Source organism: Stegostoma tigrinum, chromosome 27 (genome assembly GCF_030684315.1).
Source record: "Stegostoma tigrinum isolate sSteTig4 chromosome 27, sSteTig4.hap1, whole genome shotgun sequence".
Classification (NCBI taxonomy): domain Eukaryota; kingdom Metazoa; phylum Chordata; class Chondrichthyes; order Orectolobiformes; family Stegostomatidae; genus Stegostoma; species Stegostoma tigrinum.
Genome location: NC_081380.1, coordinates 22,212,868 through 22,240,551, shown reverse-complemented (window position 1 = coordinate 22,240,551; position 27,684 = coordinate 22,212,868). Strand labels below are relative to the sequence as shown.

At 39.7% G+C, this 27,684-nt stretch overlaps 2 protein-coding genes and 1 long non-coding RNA gene across 6 annotated transcripts in view; 1 reads left to right on the top strand and 2 right to left on the bottom strand.

The window, feature by feature from the left end:
* Positions 1 to 629: 629 nt before the first annotated feature.
* Positions 630 to 25,948, bottom strand: LOC125464538 (uncharacterized). Its single transcript, XR_007250035.2, has 4 exons — positions 25,203 to 25,948; positions 19,203 to 19,274; positions 10,556 to 10,700; positions 630 to 7,371 (listed from the first exon to the last, which is right to left on the bottom strand). It is a non-coding gene; the product is annotated as an uncharacterized LOC125464538 (long non-coding RNA).
* The window catches only part of LOC125464536 (unconventional myosin-XIX), a 70,939-nt gene continuing 54,332 nt past the window's right edge, over positions 11,078 to 27,684 (top strand). For 2 of the 4 annotated variants that reach the window (XR_007250032.1, XM_048557023.2), the window contains exon 1: positions 26,053 to 26,153. Coding sequence is in view for 1 of the 4 variants with exons in the window: in XM_048557023.2 (XP_048412980.1) it covers positions 26,067 to 26,153 (87 nt within the window). In the remaining 3 variants the exon portion in view is untranslated. Of the gene's footprint in view, positions 11,185 to 26,052; positions 26,154 to 26,191; positions 26,556 to 27,684 lie in introns of those variants that run through there. The other 2 variants (XM_048557025.2, XM_048557024.2) reach the window with 2 other exon arrangements.
* Positions 22,248 to 25,209, bottom strand: pigw (phosphatidylinositol glycan anchor biosynthesis, class W). Its single transcript, XM_048557026.2, has one exon. The coding sequence runs from the start codon at positions 25,020 to 25,022 to the stop codon at positions 23,499 to 23,501; it is 1,524 nt and encodes a 507-aa protein (XP_048412983.1). The 5' UTR covers positions 25,023 to 25,209; the 3' UTR covers positions 22,248 to 23,498.

The window sequence follows — 27,684 nt, the reverse complement described above, 5'->3', positions numbered from 1 at the left end:
AATGCTTTAATGCTTTACATTAAGAAAATTGCATTGCACTGAAAGCTATATGCTGTGCCAAAGCTGACATTGACACTCATTCTCCTTTCTGTTTTCCAGCAGCAGATGAGATGTTAATATTATAGCTTTGAAATAGCACACTGTGTAAATGACAGAGCTTTAAAGTATATCATGTGACAGCAATATCCATGGCATCTTTGGCACTGTAATTTTTAAATCCCATAAGCAAGGTCTACCTAGCATCTACCTAGCACTTCTATCACCTAGTTGTGGAATATTACTAACAAATACAGACCACATTTAAATCAGTATAATCCTCCAAGCTTCTAGAGCAAAGCCATAGTGATGTCTACACATTCTGACATGAGGACTGTATTCAGTAATGTTATGATCCCAGCTGGTGTTATTACAAGTCAGATCTCAGACTAAAATCTGACTTCACTGACCACATTTTGCATTTTGCTTTGGTTTTAATGAGGTGATCTTTCATTGAAACACAAACATGCAATGCTGATCATTCAGTTTTAACAATAAAATGGAAATTTATTACACAAAAGAAATTAAAGCATTGTAAATAGAAACAAACTATTTATATATAACATACACTGAAAGATGTTAAAACACATGGTAAAATTACAACACCATTAATTCCAACAGCACACCATTACAGTATCAAACATCGGGGAGAATTCTTTTCTTTGTCCCACATTGGGTTTTACTTAACTGTGGCTTCAATGCCTGGTCAATCTGATAGCCTCTTATTTGAATAATCATATAACTAAGATTAGACTTTGTTACTTCACATAACATATTCAATGTTTTAATCTAACATGTCTGTTCTGGAACTTTTAAACTAAACATCTTCAACTGAGGCAAAAACAGAAATTGCTGGAAAAGCTCAGCAGATCTGGCAGCATTGTGGAGAGAAATCAGAGTTAATGTTTTGGGTTAAGTGACCCTGCCTAGATGATGGCTAGGAAAAACTCAGTTTATATACAGAAGGTAGGGTGGATGGAGGGGGTAATGAGTAAACGATAGGTGGGGATAGAGCCCAAATAGAGGGAAGAACATTTGGACAAACAAAGGAGTGGATAATGATCTAGTGAGGAGGATGAACAGCTATGAATGGGGACTGTTAGTGGCTAACAATGGTAATAGCAGATTACATGATAACAAAGCCTGTTAGGTGGGGTCGTTGGGATAAGGACATCGGAGAGCTCAAGCACTCAAGTTATCAAACTCAATACCGTGTCTGGAAGGCTGCAGGGTCCCCAGGAGGAAAATGAGGCGCTGTCCTTCCAGCATGTGCTGAGCTTTGCTGGAGCACTGCAGGAAACCTGAGACAGAGATGTTGGCCAGGGAGCAGAGTGGTGTGCTGAAGTGGCAGGCAACTGGAAGCTCAGGGTCTTTTTTGCAGACAGATGTTCTACAAAACAATCACCTAGCCTATGCTTCATTTCCCCAAAGTAGACGAGACCACATTGTGAGCAGCTAATGTAGTGGACTAGATTGTGTGAAATGCAGGTAAAGCACTGCTTCACCTGGAAGGTGTGTTTGAGCGCTTTGATACTGAGGTGACAGGAAGTAAACAGAGAGGTGTTATACCTTCTGCGGTTGCAGGGGAATGTATAGTGAAGCTATGGGGATTGTTGGGAGTGAAGGAAAAGTTGACTTGTCACTGTGGAAGGCTGACAGGGGAGGGGAGGAGAATGTGTCTGGTGGTGGCATCTCACTGGAGGTGGCAGAAATGGCATCTGATGATCATCAGGATGTGGATGCCGGTGAGATGTTAGAGAAGGACAAGGGGAATCCTATCTCTCTCTCAGGAGGGAAAAGAGGTGGTCAAGGTCGAAGTGTGGGAGATGGGTCAGACCTGGTTGAGGGCCCTGTCAATAATAGTGTTGGAAATCCTCTGCGGAGAAAGAAGGTGGACATTTCAGAGACTCCCTTTCGGAAAGTGGCATCATCAGAACAGATGCAATGGAGATGGAGGGGCTGGGAGGATGGAACAGAGTCTCAATAGGAAGGGTGGTGTGAGGATGTATTGTCAAGCTGTGGGTTTATGGGAGCTGGTGGGTTTATAGTGAATATTGGTGGCCAACCTATCTCCAGAAATGGAAAAGGTGGTGCTGAGAAAGGGAAGGGAGAAGTCAGAGGTGGAATAGGTGAAGGTGAGAACAGAATGAAAAATGGAAGTGAAATTGACAAACATTTCCAATTCTGGACAAGAGAGGGATGCAGCACTGTTGATACCATCGAAATACTCAAGAGTTGTGCATAGGGGCTGGGATAGGACTGGAACAAGGAATGTTCCATGTGCATCACAAAGACATAGGCATAACTGAATACCCAATGGCCATCCCTCTGACCTGAAGAAAATGAGGGAAGTTGAAAAGAAAAGTTGTTCAGGGTGATGATATGCTCAATTGGGTGGAGGCGACTGGTGGTGGATGGGAATGGTTCAGGTCTTTGCTCCAGGAAGAAGCGGAGAGCCCCGAGACCACCTGGTGGGGGATAGATGTGTAAAGGGATTGTATGTCCACGGTAAAGATGAGGCGGCTGGAGTCTGCAAACTGGAAATTCTGAAACGGGTGTGAAGCGTCAGAGGATTTGTGGATGTAGGTAGGCAGACACTGGACTAGGGGAGAAAAAACCAACTCAATGTCAGAAGAGATGAGTTCTGTGGGCAGCAGAAACAATTGGTCTGGCCAGGCAGTCTGGTTTGTGGATTTTGGGAAGGAGGTAAAAGCGAACTGTATGGATTTGGGAGACAAATATTAGAGGCAGTTTGGTGGGGTGGGGGGAGTGCTGAGCTCACCAGGAAGACATGAGATTGGTGACCAAATTTGTCACAATGGCCTGATGTTCCATCGTGGGGAGAGATATCTGACAGGTAGCTCTCAGCCTCTGCAATATAGAGGTCAGTCCACCAGACTATAACAACACAATCCTTATCAGCAGGCTCAGTTGCAAAGTCAGGGTTGGGTCTGAGAGCATAGACTACACTCAGTTCCCAAGAGAATAGGTTGGAATGGGTAAGGGGGAACAGAGAAATTGAGGCAACAAATGCAACTTTGACAGTTCTCAATGAACAGTTTGAGTGCAGGTAAATGGCCAGAGGGAGGGGTCCAAGTGGAAAGAGTGTGTTGGAGATGGGTGAAAGGGTCTGTGGGGTAGGGAGGCAAAGGCGAGGGTGACAGAAGAAGAGTTCAACATCATGTCTTTTCTGAATTTCATTAAGGTGGAGAAGCAGAAGGATAAAACAGACTTTGCTGAGTACAAAACATTCAGCATTGGAGAGCGGAAGGTCAGGAGGGATTGTGAATACCTGACGGGAGGTGGGGTTGGGGGAGGGGATGGAGTCAGAGGGAAGGGGAAGAAGGTCCTGGAGGGCTGTGGGCATCTCTGAGTTATTGTATCTTGTGTGCCTTGATACGTGAAGGGTTTTATTTTAAAACTGAGGTATCCTTTTTCTTAACAGTCATGAACTATGCCCCTTTCTCAGGAGCAACTGGTTCACATATCCAGTTCATCCCAGACTTCTGTTAAGCTGCCCAAAGTGAAATTAAAAAACTTTCTTCTCAGCTCTGCGTGTTTCCTTCAAGACACCCAACCTCAAAAAAGTCTATCTGAAAGTCAATACACCACACTGTTTATTTGTTCACTTGTCAACTCTCCCAATATAAACAAACCCCAGTATTGTCCAGGAGGTCTCCAATATTTTGTTTCATCCCAAATAAATTATATTAAAATGAATATAAATCACACATCTTACATCACACCTCCTACTGAAGAAGAATGAAAATGTATCTTTAAATGTATTTTCATTACACACCCAAAATTATCTCAATGCTATTGTTAAATGATATTAGTAGTAGCAACATATTGACACTAAACAAGCAATGAGTTACACAGTAACCATGTTTTACATAAGTCCATAGGTAACTCATCACTCAATATTCATTGAATGTTCTCTGATAAAGTATCTGCTATAACATTTTATTTTCCAGCCACATGAATAATTCTCAATTTACACAGTTGGAGAATTATGCTCAATCAAAATAATAGTAAGTCCTCCTCTTAAAAAAAATTCTAAGAAAATCAGAAGATTGTGGTTGACATAAGTAACGGTTCATTTCAAATTATTGGTGATGTGAATCTCAAAATGGCATAGAGCCAGCACATAACTTATTCTCTTCTTCTCCACTGCTGACTATTTTTGCTGCATGTGGCCAATTTCTTTGAAAAGTAACTGACAGGCTATTCAGTTCCCATCTTGTCATTTTGCAGTAAAACAACCCAACACTAATGTCCCTGACATCAGCAGCCAGTTGGAATGAATTCTCATAATTAGGTGCAGCTTAATCTGGTGCAGTTGTCAGCACAGATTTGAAGTTTTCGAAGGCACTTTGACATTCTTGAGTCCATTCAAATTTTCTGTATTCCTTCAACAAATCTGTTAAAGGTGTAACAACAGTGCTGAAGATTGGAACAAATTTGCAATAAAATCCACTCATGTCAACATAACACAAAATTTCCTATTTTGTCATCTGCCTGGGAAATTCCAAAATAGCTAACACTTTCACCTCTCGAGATAATACTTGGCCTTGTCCCACAGTAAGGCTCAAATAAATCATCTTTTTTTGGCAAATTCATTCTTGGCTTGATTTATAACCAAGTTTCTTTTTGTAGCAGATCGAAAGGTTCAAGTTAAGTGTATCTTGTGTGCCTTGATACGTGAAGGGTTTTATTTTAAAACTGAGGTATCCTTGTTCTTAACAGTCATGAACTATGTCCCAAGTTAAATTTTCTTCCCAGCTTAACTATAAACAACCAGGTTCTTGATGTAAACAATACAGTAAACAATGACTGTACTGGTTAATCATTGACGATTTTTGGTATTTGACTTTACGTTGTTAAAGTTCATCCAGTTTAATAAGAGTTGACATTTGTTTGCCTCTACCAGTCCATGGAACTTGCCAATATCCTTTAGCAGGTTGGTTTTTGTGACAAATCATATTTGTTCAATTCATTCAATGCAGTCCTCCATTGGATGTGCGCCCACCTTTGTTACTATGTTGACTTTATGATAATCAATATAGATTATTTGTGACTCATCCAGTTTCAGCACTTTCAAAATTGGCGTGGTCCAGCTATGTTTCAATAATATCATTTCCTGTCATAACCTAATCCCCTCCCTCAGGAGCTAATCTCTCTGGATGAGTCTGTAAAGTTATTTTATAGTTAACACATTTCCCACATAAACATCATGGACAGCCAAGGCCATATTCCTTGGCTTTTCCCCAAATATTCTGTAATATCCTTCATACACTTTGATAATTTTCTGAAAGATAAAACAAAATGGACACAAGAGTGTCAAAGTGCCCTTGAAATCTTGAAAGCTGACAACTGCACCTTTCAAACATGTCTGTTTTCAAATCTGATTATTGGAGGGTCAGCATTTTAATTTTCAATTTCTGATTCACATGTCTAACTGTACTGCTAATACAGCTTTCACTCCCTAATTTTTCACTACCATAAATACGCTCTACACCTGACAATTGTTCCTGTCATATCTTTCAACATATCATGACACACTTGATGATTCTTTCTTCTGTCTGGAGTACTCACTGTATAATTTGCATGTTTCTGGGTTTTTTAAAAATTCAACAACGCCCATTGAACCTTATATTGAATGATTCCTAAGAGACACATAACAATACTAACACCTTGTTTCCAGCTACAAATTGGCCTTTTTGTCTGTTCAAGTTTTCATTGTTTTTTGAGAAAACTTCAAATACTTTTCAGCTCAGATATGCCTGTTAATTTTTCTTTGAAATTCAAAACATGGATCAGAAGGATTAATTCTGAGCTTTCGTTTCTCAATTTTTCCTTATTAGTTTAAGTGGTCCTTTTACCGCTAAATCTTGTGGACCCATTAGGAGAGTCCTGAATGCTAAATAGTAACAAAGGAATTCCCTTGTCCCAATCATTAGGATATTCTTGGTAGTAAACTCTAATCATGGTGTTTAATGTTTGATGCCACCTTTCAAATGCACCATGTGTTTTTGGGTGACAAGCAGAAGATGTAAATTGTTTTATTCCTAAACTACATTATTACCAAACTAACATTCATTTGCATATTTGTGACATAAAATTTGAGCCTTGGTCTGATTGAATTTTTTGAGGTAATCCATATTTTGTCAAAAATGGGGATAACCTTTCTACCTCTATGATACCTGTTACAATAATTTACCTAAATAATTTCCCTACCTTCAGGAAATCTTGTGGAAAAATCCATAATTGTTAAAAGATACTGATTCCCATTCCTGGTTTTAAGTAGAGGATCTCCAAAAACCAATAAAGATCCTGTCAAATGTTTTTAAAAACTGGTAATTGAACTAATTGAGGTTTGGGTTTCCTCACTACCTGATATGGTAAGATTTATCTATATCTTTATGTAATCCTGACCTATAAAAGTTTTAACATTTTAACCTGTGTTTTCTGAAATGATCTGCCATTGGAATTTCGTGTGTCACTCATAAAATTTTATTATGATGCTCAGTTGGAATTACCATCTGGTAGCCCAGTGACCATTACTGAATGGCTGGTATTTGAGGTGGTCTCCAATGTTCTTATCAGTACTTTGATGTTCAAATAATAATATTCAGATGTAGTTTTAGATTCAATCTGAATCGGCTGTTTTATTTCTGATTCTGTTTTCTGTTTTCCTTTGTATTACTTGATGGTGCGGATGATGCAGAACAATGTTGGACAGGACAGGGGCATGTTTTATACCTCTGTTTAGAATGAAACAGCTGTGAAGCTTGATAGGATTGTAAATCTTTTGGGCTCTCGCACTGCCAGTCGGGTGAGTAATGCCATTGTTGATAAAGATATCAATATCTATAAAATTAATGCCATTAGGAGCCACTTCTCAGTTATCACTATTCTTCTGTTAAAGCTTCATTCTCTTTACCTTCATCCTTCAAAGTCAATTATTTTAAAAACCTGTACCCGATACCTCGATTTCCAGAATTTCATCCTGTTTCAGAGTCTTCTTATCTAATTCTATGGATTTTTGATCTTGTCACAACGGTCAGGAAACTAACAATCCAGCTTGTTCCTCTTCTAACATCTCAGCTCCTTTACCTCCACTGGTTGTCCCACCATATCTGGTGAAGCCACAGCTTTTGCACTTGCCAGATCCTTTCCCAAAACGTCAATTCCTTCTATTGAAATATGTGTTTCACTACTCCCACTACAATCTCTCTATTTACCTTATAAAATCGTTAATCCAACTCTGTTTAATGAGACTGGCTTGTAACCTCCTTGTATATATCCAATTAATGTGTTGTCCTTCAATAATCCCTATGAAAGACAAATGGTATAATCAGTTAGCATCAACAACTGACATGCTCCAGCATTTCTCAGTATCTTTACTGGTTTACCTCCTTGATTTAACATATTAGAAAATGCCTCCCGATTTGAGACAAAATATTCATTCTCCAGTTGTGTGATTTTGCTTGTCAATGTTTGAAAAATATTATCTGTGACTGCCCTAAGCTATCCCTCCCTTCTTAGTGCAGATGAAGGACTAAAGTCTACGTTCTCTTTGTACTACGACACGAAGGTTGGAGGTGTCGTTGACAGTATAGAGGGCTGTTGTAGGCTTCAGCGGGACATTGACAGGATGCAGAGATGGGCTGAGGGGTGGCAGATGGAGTTCAACCTGGATAAATGCGAGGTGATGCATTTTGGAAGGTCGAATTTGAAAGCTGAGTGCAGGATTAAGGATAGGATTCTTGGCAGTGTGGAGGAACAGAGGGATCTTGGTGTGCAGATACATAGATCCCTTAAAATGGCCACCCAAGCGGACAGGGTTGTTAAGAAAGCATATGGTGTTTTGGCTTTCATTAACAGGGGGATTGAGTTTAAGAGTCGTGAGATCTTGTTGCAGCTCTATAAAACTTTGGTTAGACCGCACTTGGAATACTGCGTCCAGTTCTGGTCGCCCTATTATAGGAAAGATGTGGATGCTTTGGAGAGGGTTCAGAGGAGGTTTACCAGGATGCTGCCTGGACTGGAGGGCTTATCCTATGAAGAGAGATTGACTGAGCTCGGACTCTTTTCATTGGAGAAAAGGAGGAGGAGAGGGGACCTAATTGAGGTATACAAGATAATGAGAGGCATAGATAGAGTTGATAGCCAGAGACTATTTCCCAGGGCAGAAAAGACTAACACGAGGGGTCATAGTTTTAAGCTGGTTGGAGGAAAGTATAGAGGGGATGTCAGAGGCGGGTTCTTTACACAGAGAGTTGAGAGAGCATGGAATGCGTTGCCAGCAGTTGTGGAAGCAAGGTCATTGGGGACACTTAAGAGACTGCTGGACATGCATATGGTCACAGAAATTTGAGGGTGCATACATGAGGATCAATGGTCGGCACAACATCGTGGGCTGAAGGGCCTGTTCTGTGCTGTACTGTTCTATGTTCTATGTTCTATGTACTGTTGCAGTTTTGTCTTTAGTAGCTTTAACACGTACTTCTTTTCCTGATGTTTTTATTTCTGCAGATTCCTTAGATATCTTATGACTGCAATTGGTCTCACAATTAACTTCCTCATCGGCTTTGACATGTCTAGACTACCTACAACAGAGCCCATTAACTTTGTTATAGAGAAAACAGAAATTATTGGAAAAACTCAGGTCTGACAACAGGTATGGGCTCGAGGAGAGGCCTTGCTTGGACTGGAAGTGAGGCCTGGTGTGAATCAGAGGTGAGGCCTGTTGTGGACTGAAGGCAAGGCTCGACGCAGACTCAAAGTGATGCCTGGCATAGACTTGAATAGAGACCTGGCACAGACTGGACGCGAGATCTGACAATGGACTGCAGGTGAGACCTGGCACGGACTCATCTGCTCCATCTTCTCTGCTTGGAAGGACCATAATTCTGAACTTTTTAATTTCTTAATTGTTTGAATTTATTCCTAAGATTTTTTATCTAGATTCTTTTATAACTAAGATGGTGTGAAGGTCTGTGATGCTGGACTTTTGATTTCTTTATTTTTCTAATTTATTCCAGGGAATCTGTTGGTACCATTGTACCTAAGGCAATGCCATAAGCAGCAACTGTGTAAACTTTTCACTGTACTCATGTGACAATAAACCTAATTCTAACTCTAAAGCAAACCAAAACTGGTGTTTTTTTGTCATTGAACCTGAAATGTCTGCTTTCTCCCCACAGTTGCAACCAGACCTACTATGATTCTCCAGCAATTTCTGTTATTGCTTTGGATTTTTGATAATGGCAGCACTTTGGCTTTTTAATATACACTGCATTTTTTTGTTCTGCACTTTGGATTCATACCCCAGGAGGAAACCAAAGTGTTCTAGTTGGAATGATGGTGTGTTTATGTGCCATTATCCTGTATGCTACCTGTACTGAAAAAAAAGGTGCTGGATAAACTCAGCAGGCCTGGCAGCATCTGTGGAGAGAGGAAACATAGTTAACATTTCAAGTCCAGTATGGCCTCTTTGAAACAACTGTTGCCTGTAATCTCTGAGAAGGAAGTGTCTGAGACCTGGAGATATTGTGCGGAATTTGCAGTCAATATTGAAACAATGGCACTTGCTGGAGACCTCAAAAATATTTCGACAAACATCCCATGATTTCTGAGGTGTGGACCTCTCCTTCCAGGAATCAATTTAAATCTGGCACCAAGGGATCGCAGGTGGCCAACAAACTAGTACAAAGCAAAGCAAGTAGTGAATCACATTGATGTGTTCCCACAAAGAGCAAACAATGAAGTAAAAACCAAGGAATGCCTTCATTTCTAATTTAAACATTTTATGCATAGTTAAATGAATGTGATATTCATGTGGAATTTAGATCGATCCTAATAAATCATAAATAGATTTTTAAAAACAATTTAAAAATAAATTGAGGCATAAATGGAGCTGGAGGAACACAGCAGGTCAGGCAGCATCAGGGGGACAGGAAAGTTGTCATTTTGGGTCAGGACCCTTCTTCAGACTGTCCTTAAAAATAAATAGAAGGGTCTAGGCCCGAAACGTCAGCTTTCCTGCTCCTCTGATCTGCTTAGCCCGCTGTGTTCATCCAGCTACACAACTTGTTATCTCAGAATTGCATGTAATATGGATAATTGATACTTGACAAGTGTAAAATTATTCTTTTAAGACAATGAGATTGGTTAAAAATAATTATAAAAAATAATTACTTAGAACAGAATTAAAAACCTAGTTGCTCCTCATTCTACACAATGTAACCTTTACAAAGAATTTTACAGTGCAACTGTTACTGTAGGAGTTCTCACTAGTTCAATGATTTATAACTGATTGCAATTTGCAAGACCCTCAACAACATACCCTCTAGAAAGCATAGAATCACTGATGGCAACTTCTGGATTTCCACATTTCACCATATATGTGAAGATTTCAGAGGCTGCTGTAAATTTCAGAGGGGTAATGACAGAGAAGCTGGCAGCACACCTTGAAAATCTGACCTACTTAGCTGACCTGGCTCTGGGTGCTTACCTGACATCCATACACACAGATACATCAAGAGCACATTTGCGACAGAATCATTGTAGGTCTCTTAGATAAATAAATTACTGAACTCCTTCAATCAAAAAGGATCAAACTCCGCAACGATCAGTCCAAATATCAATGGATGCAGGATCTAGAACATTGTTAAAGAAGCATAATTTAGCAAAAGTTCCATTCAATGCTGAATATCTGCCAAGTGTTGACTATTTAAAGTGCACTAAAGCATTTAACCAGAGGATATTGACCCCACATCTGGAAAAATATGCAATATGTAACAATACCTATGTCGTAATGTTAATATCTCAAAGGTGTGGTTCTAAAACTCCACATTAGCAAATGACAAAACTATCCAGCCTTACTTCAACATTATTTTCATTGCAGGAAAAGAGGTCACTACTTAAGGATGTGCTTCAGTATAAAGAAATGATCATGAATCAAAGCCAATTGTTTCTAAGCCAATATGTTAATGCTTTGGAACAGAACCTTGAGGAACAAATTAGTAGTGCAATGTGCTAATTTTCTTTATCTGGCAAACAATTAGCTAAGGATGACCGACATCTTCATCAATAACAAGCAGGAATAAACTAAGTTCCCAACATCTGTGCAGTTGCACCAAGGTAAGATCCTTTAGCAAGCACTACCCACTCAGAGTGTGTGTTCAGGCCACCAGGTTGATCAAGTCCTTGGAAGCGAGCAGAGAAAAAGGAAGTTCACCTACTTTACATTAAGTGTTTCTGTACATTGTCATATTCTTTGTGTGTGTGTGTGTTGGGAGTGTTGAATATTTTGAAAAGAAATAGCCTAAGTAGCTGATGTGATATTGTGTAAAAAGGTTAAACTTTTTTTTAATGACAGAATGAAGAGATTTAGGCAGCAGTTTTGGGTTAAGGCTTTTGGCCGCTGGAGCAGCCTCAAAGTTAAGTCACAGAGCTTTTTCCCACATGCCATAAATAGCATGGTTGTGGGCGGAGTTAGTTCAAAAGAAAGCAGATATATTGAAGATGGAAGATCCTAAGCATTCAGGAATGGTTTCTTAAACATAACAAGATCAGAGCCTGGTACATCTTCACCTGCCAGGTATAGTTGTAAATTGTATTAACATGCAATAACTAGCATTCCACAGAGGCATAAGCCTGTGTTCAATATTACTTATAATGTATGTTGACTCTTCACTGTGGATGTGCTGCAGTGTTGAATGTCAGCGCTTTCAGATGATACTAAAACAAGATCCCATAGCCACTATTCAAAGGAGAGCAATCTGCAAATTGGTTGTTGAATATTCCAAAAGTAACTATTCAGTAAATACTTAATTGATTGTAAAGCAGTGACAGATGCTTACATAAATGCAACTTCTTTATAATTGTAATTGTTTTATTGCCACTTATATTTATGATTTCATATTTCAGATGCATATATAATTGAACATATTTACATTAATACTTTTGTGAATAATTAGCTACCCTTCTTTTAATAAAATCATGTATGTAGTTTGTTATTTTCTACAATTTTATATATTCAGTTTTTTTTACAATTTACAACATTTCTATATGTATTTTTATATATATCGTGTATCTTCAGCAAAGCTAATCTTGTGCTAAGATAACTATTGTATGAATAGCAAAGCAGTAAAGTGCATAGATTAATTTATGTGGCTTGAGATGGATTCATATCAATTTTTATAACTGAGGCATGTTTCATGTAATCCTATTCCTCTTTTTGCAGCAGTTAGCATTTATAAATTTTTTTTCAAGCTGTGATCTATTAGTTTTTCTTCAAATTAAGCTGCCCTAAAATATGAGCTTTCCTACCAAGACAATCTACTTTTTAAGATATATCAAATGCATCTTTAATTTCTTATGATCAGTTTAGAAATGAGAAACCTGAATGCTGGAAACCTTGCTCATTTAGAGTGATTAAAACAACTCATTTATCACCAACTTCAGCTTGTGTTCTTGCCACACAGGGAAAAAAATAATTTTGCAAAATCAGATCATTATTTCATTAAACTCAATTTTGTCCTAATAACAATTTCACCAGTTCTGTGAAAGATGTATTGAATATTTTTAATGGTGTTTTTCTGTTCTTTGTGTTAAGTGGTACTTTCTCCTGTATGGCTACGGATTACCCAGTCCCACCCTTATATTTAACTGTCATCAATGCCAACCACAGTTCTCGACTAACAGAAGGTCTTAAGCATCTTTTGCTATGTGGTTTTATACCTACATTCGTGTGTTTGGGTTCTAGACACACTGCTCGAGAAGGGAATGTAAAGAATTGTCTGCAGGCTTGACCTTATTTACTTCCATTGTTTATTATCCATTAAGGCTAAGTGATGCAACACAGTCTAAGATTGGTACTTATTACTGCAGAAGCAGCATTCAGGTAAGGCTTGCAAAGTTTACTGTCACCTGCCTAAGGAAAGTGCCATCACTCAGAAGGCAGTTAAAAAAGTTATCTTAACTATACACAGTTAATGCTAACAAGAGAAATCCTATACACTCAGGAACTAATGAGACATATTTGGAATCTGATGACCTAAAGCAGCATGATTTGAATAGTGAATATAAGCACTGAAAACAGAAACCACTTAAGAAAACCTCAGTGAAGTAATTCTCCTAGATGAGTTTAAAAACTCCATCTCCTTCCCATTAAGGAAACATCTTAAGGATCAGAAACTGCCTGATTCCAGGCAGGCTGCCACACTGGCTGGTGATTACAAGCTGGTCCGCAGACTCCTGTTCCAGAAAAAACCACTCCCTAGTCACTGGGCATCAATTGGAAAGAATAGAGGTGATAGTGATAGGAAACAAAGAACCAATGGGCTAGAAGGAAACGCTAGGTGCCGTCCTCAGAGTGTTGAAATGAAAAGCAGGGCCAAAAAAGCTTGTGTGTGTTGCCACTAAAAGGTAGGGCATATTTGGCCAACTGGTGGAGGCTATGGGAAAAACAGTGCGATTTATTCACACACATATACCCTTTGCAAAGCATGGCAGTCAATCACAAACCTAGCAGTGCAGGCTATGGCTCTGACTGTAGCTGAAAATCCCTGTAAAAGCTGTCCTGAGAGTATAGATGAGGTTAGACATTTGTATCTAAAGGAAGGGCTGCTACATTTCCCCAGGCTGAAGTGACACTGAGGGACGACCAAACTTTACTACATGTTAAAAGTGTGACCTTTCTAGCAGAGAAAGCCACATCTTGGGTTTGGGTTCAAGACAGATTGATTGAGGAGAAGTCAAGGTCAAGAACTATCTTCAGCTTGGGCTTCCATAAAACTACTTTCTGTATGTTAGTGCTATTTATAACTATACTTGAGAATTATGAGGTTCTGATCTGTTATTACATTGTTAAGAGACATTTGCCTGACCTCTAACAATCTTCCAGTTTGATCAATCTATTTTCTATATTTCTGACTTCACCTATGTTGTATTTATATCTTGTGGGAAGCTGCTCTGTGATATCATTATAATGTTGCTCCAGGGTCCAAACACCCTTACACACCACTGTATATGAAGCATAACTGGGCAAGAGTTGTGGTAGGTCAAGGTCAACACTCTGAACAGGTTATGGATTACCATTTGGTTGACCTAGCTGTTGGTCTGGATACATCTTGGATACAAAGGGGAGAAGGCCATGATAAAATATCTGAAGTTGGTTTGCTGGCTAGGGCAATGGCAGCTGAGACCTTTCCTTGAATTATAGAATCATGGAATAATGAAGCACAAGAAGAAACCAACATGTCAATTCTGAATATCTGATAATGCTATCTAATTCGTTCTAACCTCTTGCTTATTCTCCATAGTTTTTACCTTAAAGTATCTGTCCAATTCCCTGCTTAGATTTAATACTGTGTCTGTTTCATCACCTTTTCAGGCAGTGTGTTCCAGGTCAGAAAAACCCACAGCCCAAATTTTTTTTTTCACAATTTGCTCTTGGTTCTTTTAGAAATCAGCTTCAATGTGTATCCTCTGGCTACCACCCCTTCTGTCCTTAAAACAGTTTCACCTTTATTTATTCTAACAAAACCATACATGATTTTTGGGTACCTTTTACAAATCTCCCCTTATTGTTCTCCAAGGACAGCAACACCAACACCATAGTCTCTCAACATAACCAAAGGCCCTCATCCCTTGTGCCACTTGGCGAAGTTTCATATGCATTCTCTTAAAGACCCTAGCACCTTTCCTGAAGTGGGGTGCTCCCCAGATCAAACATAGTACTCCAGCTGAGGCCTCTGGCCAATGTTTTAAAAAAGTGAAGTGCAACTTCCTTCTGTTTGTATTCTACGCTTAAACTAAAATGTTAAAGAGCCCATATACTTTTTAACAGCCATCTCAATTATTCATGCTAACTTCAAAGATTTATGTAGGCAAGTCCTATTCCAGTAAACTTATATTGCCAGTTCTCAAGTTTTGTGCCAAAATGTACCTCTTCACACATCTCTGCATTAAATTTTCTTTCCCATGTGTTTGCCCACCTTACCAACCTACGCCCTCATGAACTTTGTTACAGTCTTCAACCTAATTGAGGGTAAGAGTGACCACTCTTGACATCTTGGTAATATTTGACTAAGCGTGACATCAAGGAAACCTGGCAAAGTTGAGGTCATGAGAAATCAGATGACTCATTGGAGTCATAATTAGCAGAAAGGAAGATGGTTGTGGTTGTCGGAAGTCGATTATCTCAGTCCTGCGACATCACTCCCAGAGCTCTTAATGGCTATATTTTAGGTTTATTTATCTTTAGTTGCTTCATCAATAGCTTGCTTTCTGACAGAAGTGTGGAGGTTCACTGATGTTTGGATAATAGTCAGTACCATTCACAACTCTTCAGCTAACATAGCAGTCTGTGTTCAAACACAAGATTTCGACAATAAAAACAGAAATAATCCTGTTTTGACCTATTAGGGTTAAAGTATGACAACACAGGAAAACAGCTAGGTGATTGATGGGCATTTCTTCCATGTTTTTCTGAATTGGTCACTTGGTTTAAATAAGGAGACATTATTACAACTGAAGAGTCCAGTTAACAAATTCACTTTTAAAATATTTAATATCCAAATTATTTAATTAAATAGAACAGAGATGGCTGGGCAGGGATAATATGTAAAAGCTGGGACACACTATTGTGATCCATATCAATCTCTGCTGTAAGAGTTGGCTGCTCAAGGAACTTCAACTCAGTATTGATGAATTGGAATCTGAGTTTTGAACACTGCGACATATTGGGGAGGGTGAGAGGAACCTGGACACTGTTTTTGAGAAGGCAATCACACCCTTTAGATTAATTGCATCAATTCTGGTCCATGCTCTGGCAGGGTAATGCGTGATTGAGCGTGAAGCAGCTTGTGGGATTTAGAATTTAGTGATGGAGGTGCCTCGGCCAGAAGCCTTGTTCAACAGGTATGATGCTCCTGCTCCCAGTGTGGACAAGGGCACAGATTGCAGAAAGGTTGAGTGAACTGCCCATAGTACAATGGTCCAGAGGGTCACTTAAGCGTGAGGGGATGGGGTGGGGGGGTGGCGGGGCGGGGGAAGGAAGAGAAAAATATAGTGGTAATACGGAATAGCATTGTTAGGACATTAATATTGTTTTTGAAGCAGAGTGTCCCGGAGCCACGTTGCCTACCTGGTGCCAATATTCAGACCATCTCTGGAGAGGATGCCAGGAGGCTGGAGGGGAACTTGGAGTATGAAGGGAAGGATCCAATTGTTGTTGTCCATGTAGGACTATGATTCAGGGATTACAGGCAGCTTGGGGCTAAATTAAGAAGCGGAACCACAAAGGTAATACATTGCAGAATATATCTAGGAACAGATTATTTTAGATCTAGTAATGTATAATCAAGAAGCGTGGGTAAGGGATCTCATAGTTAAGAGCATCCTCTGGGGTAGTGATCACAACATGGTAAAACTTCAAAGTCAGGCTTGGGGGATAAAAACCTGGGCCTCAAACCAGTTTCCTCAACTTAAATAAGGGCAATTATTGAGGTATGAAGAAAGAGTTACCTAGAGTAGACCGGAAAATAAAAACTATGGGGAAAGTCAGTTAATGAGCAGCTGCAGATAGTTAAACAGGTATTTCATAACACGCAGTAAAAATTTCTTCCACTCATAAAAAAGGACTCAGTGAAAAGAACGAAACACCCATGGCTAACAAAGACGTCAAGGGCAGTATCATTAGAAGCTAAGAGTGGCGAAAGCTAGTGATTGATTGGCCAGAGGATTGGGAATATATTAGGAAACAGCAGAAGATGACTAAGAAGCTAATAGAGAAAAATGACTATGATAGGAAATTGGCAAGAAATATAAAAAAACAATAAGAGTGTAAAAAATAAGACAGTAACTATTGTTAAGTGTGGGACACTTGGAGGAACTGTCTGGGGAGTTGAGAATGAGGAACAGGGGCATGGCAGAGAGTTTATATCAATATTTTGCAGAAGTCTTCACAGTGAAAGAGACTATAGACATCCCATAGATAACAGTAGATAAAGAGCTAATGGGTGGAAAGATCTTGTAACTGTTTCAAACATGATGGACAAAGTTATTGGCAAAGTAAATGAGACTAAAGGCAGACAAGTCACTTAGACAAGATGGCTTGCATCCAAGGATTTGGAAGGAATTGGCTCCAGGGATAGTGGAGGCATTGGTCAAAATATTCCAGAATTCATGATTTTGGGAGGATTCCAGTGGATTGCCCCATTCAAGAAGTGAGGGAGACAGAAAGCTGGAAACTCTAGTCAAGATAGCCGAACATTTGTCATTGGGTAAATGCTACAGTCCATTATTAACGAAGAAATAAGTCATTTTGAAAAGCTTAACACAATCAAAAAGACTCAGCATGGTTGTATGAACGAGAAATCATGTTTGACAAATTTGCTAGCCTTTTTGGGGATGAAACAAGCAGACCGAATAAAAGGGAACTCGTAAACATAGTACATTTACATTTTCAGAAGGTACTTGATAACGTACACAAAAAAGGTTATTGCACATGATAGGAATTCATGGTATGGGGATAATTTATTGGCACAGACAGAGGACTGGTTAATACACAGAAGACAGAGTCAGGATTAATAGGTCTTTTTCAAGTTGGAAAAACATAAAAGCGGAGTGCCACAAGGATTGGTCCTGGGGCCTCAATTCCTTACTATCTATTTTAATGACTTGGAGGAGGGGGCAGAGTATAATGTATACAAATTTGTGGATGATACAAAAATAGATGAGAGGGAATATTGTGATGAAGACACAAAGAATCTGCAAGGGAATAGATAAATTGAGCTAGTGCACAAAAATTTGGCAGCTGGAGGTTAATGTTGGAAAATGTGAAGTTATGCATGTTGCTGAGAAGAATGAAAATGCATACGATTAGTTAAATAGAGAGAAACTCCAAAAAAAAATGCATCTCCAAATGAAACACAAATAGTTAGGATGCAGGTGCGGCAAATATTTGAAAAGGCAAATGGAATTTTGGCCCTTACTACTCAGGGCTTGCAGTTTAAAATGATGAAAGTACTGTTTCAAGTTACATAGGATGTCAGTAAAGTCTCCATGTTTAAGAAAGAATATATTGGCAGGCAATAAATGATTACCTGGCTAGTGACACCCATAATCTGTGAATGAATAAGAAAACGAGAAATGCGCTTATTGGAAGATACAAGATCCTTGGGGGCTGAAGACTGATGGTCCAGCCACTTTGACACAACAGTCAAGAAAGCACAGCAACATCTCAACTTCCTCAGAAGGCTAAGAAAATTCAGCATGTCCACAAGGACTCTTACCAATTTTTATAGTTGCACCATAGAAAACATCCTATCTGGATGCATCGCTCTTCCCAAGACCACAAGAAACGATAGAGAGTCGTGAACGCAGTGCAGTCGATCATGAAAGCCAACCTTCATTCCATTATTCTATCTGCAATTCCCATTCCATCAGGAAAGCAGCCAACGTAATCAAAGACCCCTCCCACCGTGGTTGTACTCTCTTCACCATTTTTTATCAGGCAGAAAATATAAAAGTTTGAATACACATACAAATAAGTTCAAAAGCAGCTTCTTCCCTGCTGTTATCAGACTTTTGAATGGACCCCTCAAATGTTAATTCTGATTTCTCTCTCTTTGCACCTTCTCTGTAGCTGTACGCTATATTGTTCACTCTGTTTTACCACCCTGCACTTTGTATGGTACGATTTGCCTGTATTGCATGTTAAACACACGTTTTTCACTGCATTCTGGTACCTGTGACCACAAGTCAATTGAGGGTAAATTTTGAGAAGATGCTTCCACTAGTGGGGGAATCACAGACTAGGAAACGGTTATAGAATTCATTTAAAATTTAGATGTAAGAGAATTTCGTCTCCCAGAATGTCTGGAATTTCCTACTGCAGAGAGAGTTGTGGGGACTATTCAAAGAACTAGATGAATATTTGAATCAGCAGGGCTGAATGGACTCTCCAACCCCTATTTCTTAATTCTGCAGCATCTACAACTTTGAATGTCAAGAGTAGCTGAAGAATGGGACTACCTCCACCACAGGTCCCTTTCTAAGTCTCATGCCAACCTGACTTGGAATACACTAGGGACGCTAGTATTTTGAAAGTATCCATACGGGGTGGACTGCAGCAGTTCAAGGAGGCTCACCTTCTTCTCAATGGCAAATTGAGGTGGGCAACGAATGCTGGCCTTGCCACTGCCACTCACATCCCGTGACATCTGTAATAAAAAGACATAATTAATTGAGGTTAACTACAAACTTTAAAATTATGCCCTGTATGACCAATTTATACCAAAAATTTCCAAATGGCACCCCCTAGTGAGCATAACCGTACTCTTCCATACTAGTCTGTTCACCACCAGTCTCTGCTTTCTGTCCCTTAACCAATTTTATTTCTACACTGCCACTGTTCTTCAATCACATGTATTAACCCATGAGACCACGCTCCTGGAAGACATTTCATCTCCTTTCGTAAGGAGATATCTGCATTGGAACAAATTCAGAGAAGATTCACAAGTCTGATTTCTAGGATGAAGCGTTTGTCTTGTGAGCAAAGGTTGAGCCTATAAGCACTAGAATTTAGAAGAATGCGAAAAGTTTATATTGAATAATGAAGAATTCAGAAGAGGCTGGACAGGATAGATCCTGAGGAGAGGTTTCCTTTCATTGGGGGGAAGTCTAGAACCATGGAGCACAGCTTAAACATTAAGGGTCTCCAATTTAAGACAGCAACGAGGAGGAATTTCTTCTCTCAGAATTAATTAATTTTCAGAACTCTCATTCACAGAAAGTATAGGAGACTGGGTAATTGGATATACTGTCACAATTATGTGATTGTATTACATCTTTTATAAAGGATATATCTGATTTGTTAAAATGGACACAGTGTCCACAATGATGCTTCCCAGGAGTCACATGGCTGTCTTTGTTGATTCATATCAGCCAGAAAGAAACACAGGCTGATGTGTTATCTCAGCAATAACAGAGGAAAGCAGTTAGAATTCAATAAACCCTCAGACAAACAATAGGCCTTTTTCAAGCTTCTGAGAAAAAAAGAGAGACTGGCAGAAGGAAGACTGTAAGGATAAATGTGTCTTTTTCAGGATGGCAGCCAGTGACAAGTGGGTTTCCACAGGGACCATAACTATTGATTTTACAAATTAATGATCTGGATGAAGGACGTGAAGACATTGTTGCTCAGTTTGCCTGATGACATAAAAAATTGTGGAGGGGCAGGTAGAATTGAGGAAGCATGGAGGCTGCGAAAGGAGTTGGAAAGACTAGGAAACTGGGCAAAGAAGCGGCCAATGGAATGCACCGTGGGAAAGGGTGAGGTTGTGCACTTTATAGGAAGAATAACGGCAGATACAATTTTCCAAACATGGAAAGTCTTCGGAAATCTGAAGCACAGAAGGATTTGGGAGTCTTAGGGCAGCATTCTCTTCAGGTTAACATGCAGGTTCAGTTGGCAGTTAAGAAGTAAAATGCAATATTAGCATTCATTTCAAGTGGCCAAGTAAGCAAAAGCAGAGGTGTACTACCGAGGCTGTATAAGATTCTAGTCAGACAGCATTTGGAATATCATGAACAGTTTTGGGACCCATATTTGAGGCAGGATGTGCTGGCATTGGAGGGTGTCGCAGGACATTTATAAGAATGATCCTGGGATGAAGGGCTTGTCAAAGGAGTGGTTGAGACCTCTTGGTCTGTACTTGTTGGAGTTTGCAAGGATGAGGGGGGGATCTCATTGAAATTTATAGAATACTGATAGCCTGAATAGAGTGGATGTGGAGATGCTTCCACAAGTAGGAAATACTGGGAAGTGAGGGAACAGCCTCAGAGTGAAGGGCTCACTCTTTGGAACAGAGAAGCAGACTGTTTTCATCCAGAGGGTGGTTAATCTGTGAAACTCACTGCCACAGAGGGCTGTGGAGGCCAAGTCATTGAGTGTGTTTAAGCCAGGGATAGACAGGTTCTTGATTAGTAAGGGTATCAAAGGTTACAGGGAGAAGGCAGGAGAATGGAGTTGAGAAATGATCAGCCAAATGGTATGTTCTTGTACCTCACAGGGAATTCTAGCATAATTTTCCTTGTTTTGTTGGGCATTCATCCATCAAATGTTAACAGAACAGCCATCTCACGTTGCATCCATACAAGCTTCTGTGAGATACAGTTTTAAAACAAAATTCGCCCTAAAGGATTCAGGGAGACAAAGTCCTCAGAGAGGGTTCTCAGTCAAACAGAGCTCAAAGGAAAAGGACTTTCAGAAATCAACAATAGTTCTGCTGAAAATGTCCAGGCAATCTTCAAACATCATTACTGCAGAATTAGTGAAGTGCACCAAACTTCTGTCTCAGAGAGAGTTCACCTGTACAAACAACTTACAACTATTCAACTACGAAAGCCCCAGAACTGCCGAATTCTGATTTCAAGATTTGAAATCCATCTCGTCAGAAAGAAAAATCTTTGAGCATTAACAGGCGTGCAAGGAGAGCAAACTGATTTTACTCTCAGCTTTTTCAGTATCTTTTATTTGTACCTACTTTAAGCTTTGTATCAGTAATTCAGCTAATAATTGTATCTATTTAGTACCTATAAATAGAACATAGAACATATTTACAGTTGTAGTTGTAATAATAACCTAGCGTTTAATTTGTTTAAGAGCAAAGCTTTGCTTTGTAATATTTTTAAACAGGAATACTCAATAAAACTAAAAGGGAGCTTAACAGAAATACAAATTCACAATTCATGATCCGTTTTACAGATACACTGGTGAGAACATGACAATATTCAAGGCTGAGTTGGGCAGATTTTTAACTGTAATGAGAATCAATGGTTATGGGAACAGACAGAAAGTTAGAGTTAACAGTTAAAATATTTCATGATAATTGACAAAAACTGAAAGAACTGCTAATGATGTAATATCAGGAATAAAAACAGAAGTTGCTGGAAAAGCTCAGCAGGTCTGGCAGCATCTGCGAAGAAAAAAAAATCAAGAGGTAACGATTCTGGTCTGGTGACCCTTTGGGATGCCTTGTGTTTAACACTGTCTCTTTTTAACTTTGCTTTTCATATATGCCACACAAAATTTGTGTTTTCTTGATATCCATGATCAAAGTATCTCTCTATAAAGTTTGTGTGTTTTCTTACCCTCAAAGTAATTTGGTCCAATTGAAAATCAGCAGTGAGCGTTTGTGAATTTAAAATAAAGATGTTTATTCATTATCTACCCTGGAAGTTGAATTTCTCACAGTACCATATACAAAGATTAGACGCAATTAAGAAAAAGACAAGCGATAGAATTATTTCAGTCACTTTTATCGTGGCCCTGAATGTGTTTCAGCTGGATTGGAGGCTTTGAAAAGCAGATGATTATCAGTAAGCTGCAAGGCTTCTTATTGTTTAACTGCCAGGTCAACTGTCAGGTGAAATTGAACTTAAAGTAGGTATGGGGGAAATGGGGTAATTCTTTCCCTGATTTTCAAGATTTAGCTTTTATCTAGGCTGTGTAGTTTTCTTGCAGCTGGTTCAATGCTTTTCAGAGATTATCTTCCATGTGTTTGTGTCAGAATAGCTTCTGCTGTTATTTCTTGAAGTCAGTAACTGACATAGCTACCTTATACGTGTCCAGTTATAAGTCCAAAGTCCTTTTCTAAGCAAAATAGTATATTTGGCCACTAAAAGTCATGTTGGGGGTTTTCACCATCTGAAAGAGCCAAGGTGTTTGTATTTGGGATGCGGCCCATCAAAAATACAAAAGGCTTATGACATTCATTTCACATTTGTCCAATATTGCACAGTGGTTTAGTTTTTAAACAGGGACTCGGGTTCAATTCCACCCTTAGGTGACCATGTGGAGCTTGCACATTCTCGTCATGTCTGTGAGGGTTTCGTTTGGGTGCTCTGGTTTCCTCCCATAGTCCAAAGATGTGCAGGTTAGATGGATTGGCCATGCTAAATTGCCTATAGTGTCCAGGGATGTGCAGGCTAGGTAGATTAGCCATGGGAGATGAAGAGTTACAGGGATAGGGTGGGGTCTGAGTGGGATGCTCTTTGGAGGGTGGGCGAAATGGCCTGCTTCCATACCGTTGTGATTCTGTGAACACTTCAGTTTCAATATCACTATTAGCAATATTGAAATAGAAAGAAGAATCAGCTGGTACATTAGTCTTCCTTGTTGATGGCCTGGGATTAACAAATGAATGTGTTAATTTTATGAGTGACTGTGATTGGCCATACATAATTTGGTATTTGTTTCCTATTTTGCAGACAATAAGCAGAATAATCACAAGCAGATAAAACCTACAACTGCAGAGAATTACACTTTATAAGTTATTTGAGGTGTAAATGTCACAAAAAGGCTGATTAGTAAAGTGCAAGAACTCTGGCCTCAATGTCAGGATGATTTTACTTAGTTGAAAGTGAATCATGCAAAGAGCTAATCACCAAAACTTTAAAGTAATATCATTAATGTGTAAAATGTAGACAATGACACAATTACAAAACATATAAATTAAAAGTACAAATAAGGAAATAATTGTGCTGCAATGAATCGTATCTATTGTGAGATTCACTAAACCAGTCAAGATATTAGATTGCAGGAAAAACAGAAGTTGGTTCCTGCTTACAGCTTCAATAAGACAGAAACGTACAGTGGTTTTATCCAACTTTCCAAAAGAATGGCTTTTCAATGATGTCCTATTCTGTGTCTTTTGGGAAGAATCTGGTAAAATGTTCCATGAACTTGGTACATTAGCCATCCCTGAGATAACCTTGATAAACACTAAAACAAGATCAGCAAGTAAATAAATCATCAGAAAAAACAAACTCTGTCCAACTGTCCATAAAACAAAACTCAAATTGGCCATTCGGCGGGATACTGGGTCTGTGAGGGCCTCAGACACGTGCAGTAGCAGCCACAAGATCAAAAAGTTAATTACGAGGAAACCTTGAACTTTTACCCAGTCTTTAACCAATGTTCTCTTTTTCATTACGTAAATGCCAACCTGTACACCAGCCATGTAAATTGCTATGTATCCCAGCAATGAAAAGAGTCCTTCTCTGTTGGCATTAATGAATCCAAACCTTGTGCCTTTGCCATCACTTCCATGTAATATAAATTGCTTCAGATTTGTCATTTCAAGCAGCAACTGATAACAGATGGCAATGCTAGCTGACAAGATCCAGGAATTTTTCACAGGGTATAATATCAAAAGAAAAGATGACAAGACCCTAACTATTGCCAGTGTGAAAAAGAAGTTCCAATGTACACCATATTCAGTTACATGCTCATGATAGTCCACTGCTTTAACACTTATTAAACGGGCTAACCCTAAGAAAACCAAAGGCCAAACTGCTATGATCTGTTTAATCACAAAACTGAAATTGGAATATGATATATTTTTGTTCTTTTGTCTTGCTTCAGGAGATACAATAGCATTTGCAAAAACAAAAGCTGCCACTCCAAAATCCATAATCCCAGTTCCATATGTTTCAGCTTTGCCATAGCGTCTTGGAAATATTGGAAAGTCCACAGCTAGAATGCTGATGCCTGTCTTGATGTTAATGAAGACGCGAAATAAAGTGACAAAGGGAATGTAATTCACATCCAAGCTGGTTTCCAAAAAAGATCTTAAGACTTCCTTTAACTGCTGACGAAAATGCTGTTTTCGTTGACTGTATATCTGAAACACAGATAATACAAGTACAGCTGCCAGAGCCAGCACCAACCAGTGAAGCATATTTGCCAAAATTGTGCAGGACAGTACAAGAAATGCCACTAACACAATAAAATCAAACAGAAGTCTTTTCCATGATGATATTGCACTTTCTCCAACAAAATACATTAATATCAGTCCTCGATAGGTGACGCATAATGCAGACAGAATTAAACCCAATAAATTCTCAGCTAGAGTAGTACCACTCAGGTTACTGATAAATTCTACTTTGAGTTCTTTTTCTGCCATATTAGGAATGATCGTTTTTCCTGAACAAGACACCTTAAAATACTCTGTATTTGGTAATAAGAGAATTACATTAGATTTAATAAACACACAGAAGTCATTGGCCAGAAACGTTCAGTCTCTCTTCACAGATGTTGCCCGACCTGTTGAATATTTTCAGGTGCTCCGCTGATGCTGCTTTACCTGCTGTGTTCATCCAGCTTCACACCGTGTTATCTCGAATATTTTCGGCATTCTGTTTTTCGCTTACAATTGGGATGAGTTGTTTCTGTTAAGTAAAATAAATCTTACGATATCAAACTATCTTCAAGAGGAGTACAACACGTATTAAATGATCATTTTGAAGGCGTAATTTCTCATTAAAAAAAGCATTTCTGAAGAAGGGTCTAGGCCCGAAACATCAGCTTTCCTTCTCCTCTGATGCTGCTTGTTCATCCAGCTCCACACCTTATCTCTATTCCTGAGATTTTCCGGTTGTGCACTTGCGGTGTTTCGAATCACCCACAACAAAGAAAGCATTGGACAGCCACTCAATGTCTTCTGTGACAACACAACTGAAAGCAAGCAGTCTCCTTGTCAGGAACATCGGGTGTAATCCCCTGAGACTCACGGTCTCTCAATATCATCCCCACAAACCCGATGAACTGAGCACCCAGCTGAGCAAGGGACAGGGCCACAAGGAAGGATCCATTACCCGAGTCGTTTCCTCCTTGTCACCACAATATTATCCAAACATTAAATTCGTTCGGATGAGGATTGATTCATTTGCTCACTGCCGTGCTCCTTCAACGGCCAAACTCTTCGCGACAGGTTAAAACGGAACGATGGACGAGGCCGAGGCCCAGGTCTGGGCGGCACGGATCGGTCCCATACGCTTCCCGGACACTCGAGCCGCGCCGCCTCGCGTGGACGCGGCAGCAGGGACAGGGTGAAAGGTCACAGCGATTAGCAACGGCCGCCCGACCCCGCGAGCTGGGCGCGTTCTCGCCAATCACCGCGAGATGTGCGTGATCCCGCCCTCTTGCCTGCTCGGGATGGAGAGCGGGAATGGCAACTTTCATAGGCAACGTTCAGCGAGATCTGAGGGAGGCTCAGCGCGCGCGGGGAGCTGCCCCCTCGGCAGCGGGGAGCCAGGTAAGATGGAGAGGCTCAGAAAGGCTCGAGATGAGGGGTTGTTGGCCTCTGTAACCGCCACCGTCAGCGCTTCACTGCCACTCGAACGGTCTAAATGAGGCGGAGAGTTTGATTTATCCATAGAAAGAGTGATATCCATATGTCTCACTGTACTGCACACTCTCACTACCGCTCTTCTTCGATTGTGAAGCGAATTGCAGTGTTTTGTTCGAAAATTAAAAATCAGCAAGGTGATGAGAAGTATTTCAAACGATACTACGCGTCGGGGGAAAAGAAGCGCTGCCGATCTTGGGAATTTCAAATAACATGCAATCTCAACCACTTTGATAGTCACCAAACGACGATAGGATTTGGTTTTGTTGCAAAGAGCCAAGGAGTGTTAGAAGTTGCGAAACGCTCTATGTAAGTGCGGTTCTTCTTTTGATTTTACGTCTTGTCACCAAACTGTAAAAGGTGACTTCCTGATCGTTGAGGGAAAGAGCCTGGACGATTGTAGGTCGCGGTTTTCTTTTTGCTGGTTGGGATAAAACTAGCATCGCCTAAACCTGTTAAGTGGCAAGATTGCTGTGATAGTGCCGCCGTGAATTAAATACTTGCTTTTAATTCTAGGTCGTGAGAAGTCTAGACAAAAGAGGGAAATTGAATCATCTGCGATTCATGACTATAATTCGCTTTTCCTGATGTCCAAAAATACAATTGTATTCGAATTTCCATCGTATTTCCAAACCGACTTTCTCTATCCCTTGTCTTACGAGTGTGTTTGACGGTCAAGAGGGCAGGATGAAGCTCGGCCGTGATGCAAACTACCGTTGAATAACGAGGAATGCAGTTTGCGGTTTATTGGCATGACTCGTTATAATGAAAATGCACTTCTGAAAAACTTGTTTATTTCTGGAAAGGAGCAAGTTTGAAAATATTTTGATTTTAAATGCAGCGAAAACTTATCTTTCCACCTTAACAGAGGCCTGTCACTAGGACCATGGTGATAATGATAAATCTGAATGCGTTTCATTAAAGACCATATCGTGGCAAAGTTGCACAAAAGCAATCCCCTCTTTTACCCCCACCCCCGCTTCCTTGAATATAGAATCGCACATGATTTTTAAAAATTGCGTTCTGCTTTACTAGATTGGGTCCGATAACCACAGATTTTAAGTGGTAAGTTTGAACTTGCATTGCTGGATTTTGAGTAGTTTTATACAGCCACTTGCAATACTGATTCATTTCAAATTGACCAATCGCTTACAGTTGAAAGGACAGTTTAAAGTTTGGTTGAAAATTATGTACGCCCATTAAATTTGACCTTGCAATGGAAAAATAAATTACTGTAAAAGTTTCGTAAGAATATTGGAGTGGAATTTTTCTGAACATAATAGTTGAGCCATTAAATTCGTAGTGTGTGCAGCAATAATGTTGTTCCTAAGATTCCTTCCCTGAGACTGTAAGAATAGGCTTGTGTCCCCGACTAACTTGGACAGAGTCATCTTGTTGAGTCTGACTTTGTGTTAACAGTCAGGCCTTAATAGATTTT

Coding starts and splice junctions, on each gene's coding strand:
- pigw (XM_048557026.2), bottom strand. CDS start 25,022: ATGGCAGAAAAAGAACTCAAAGTAGAATTTATCAGTAACCTGAGTGGT.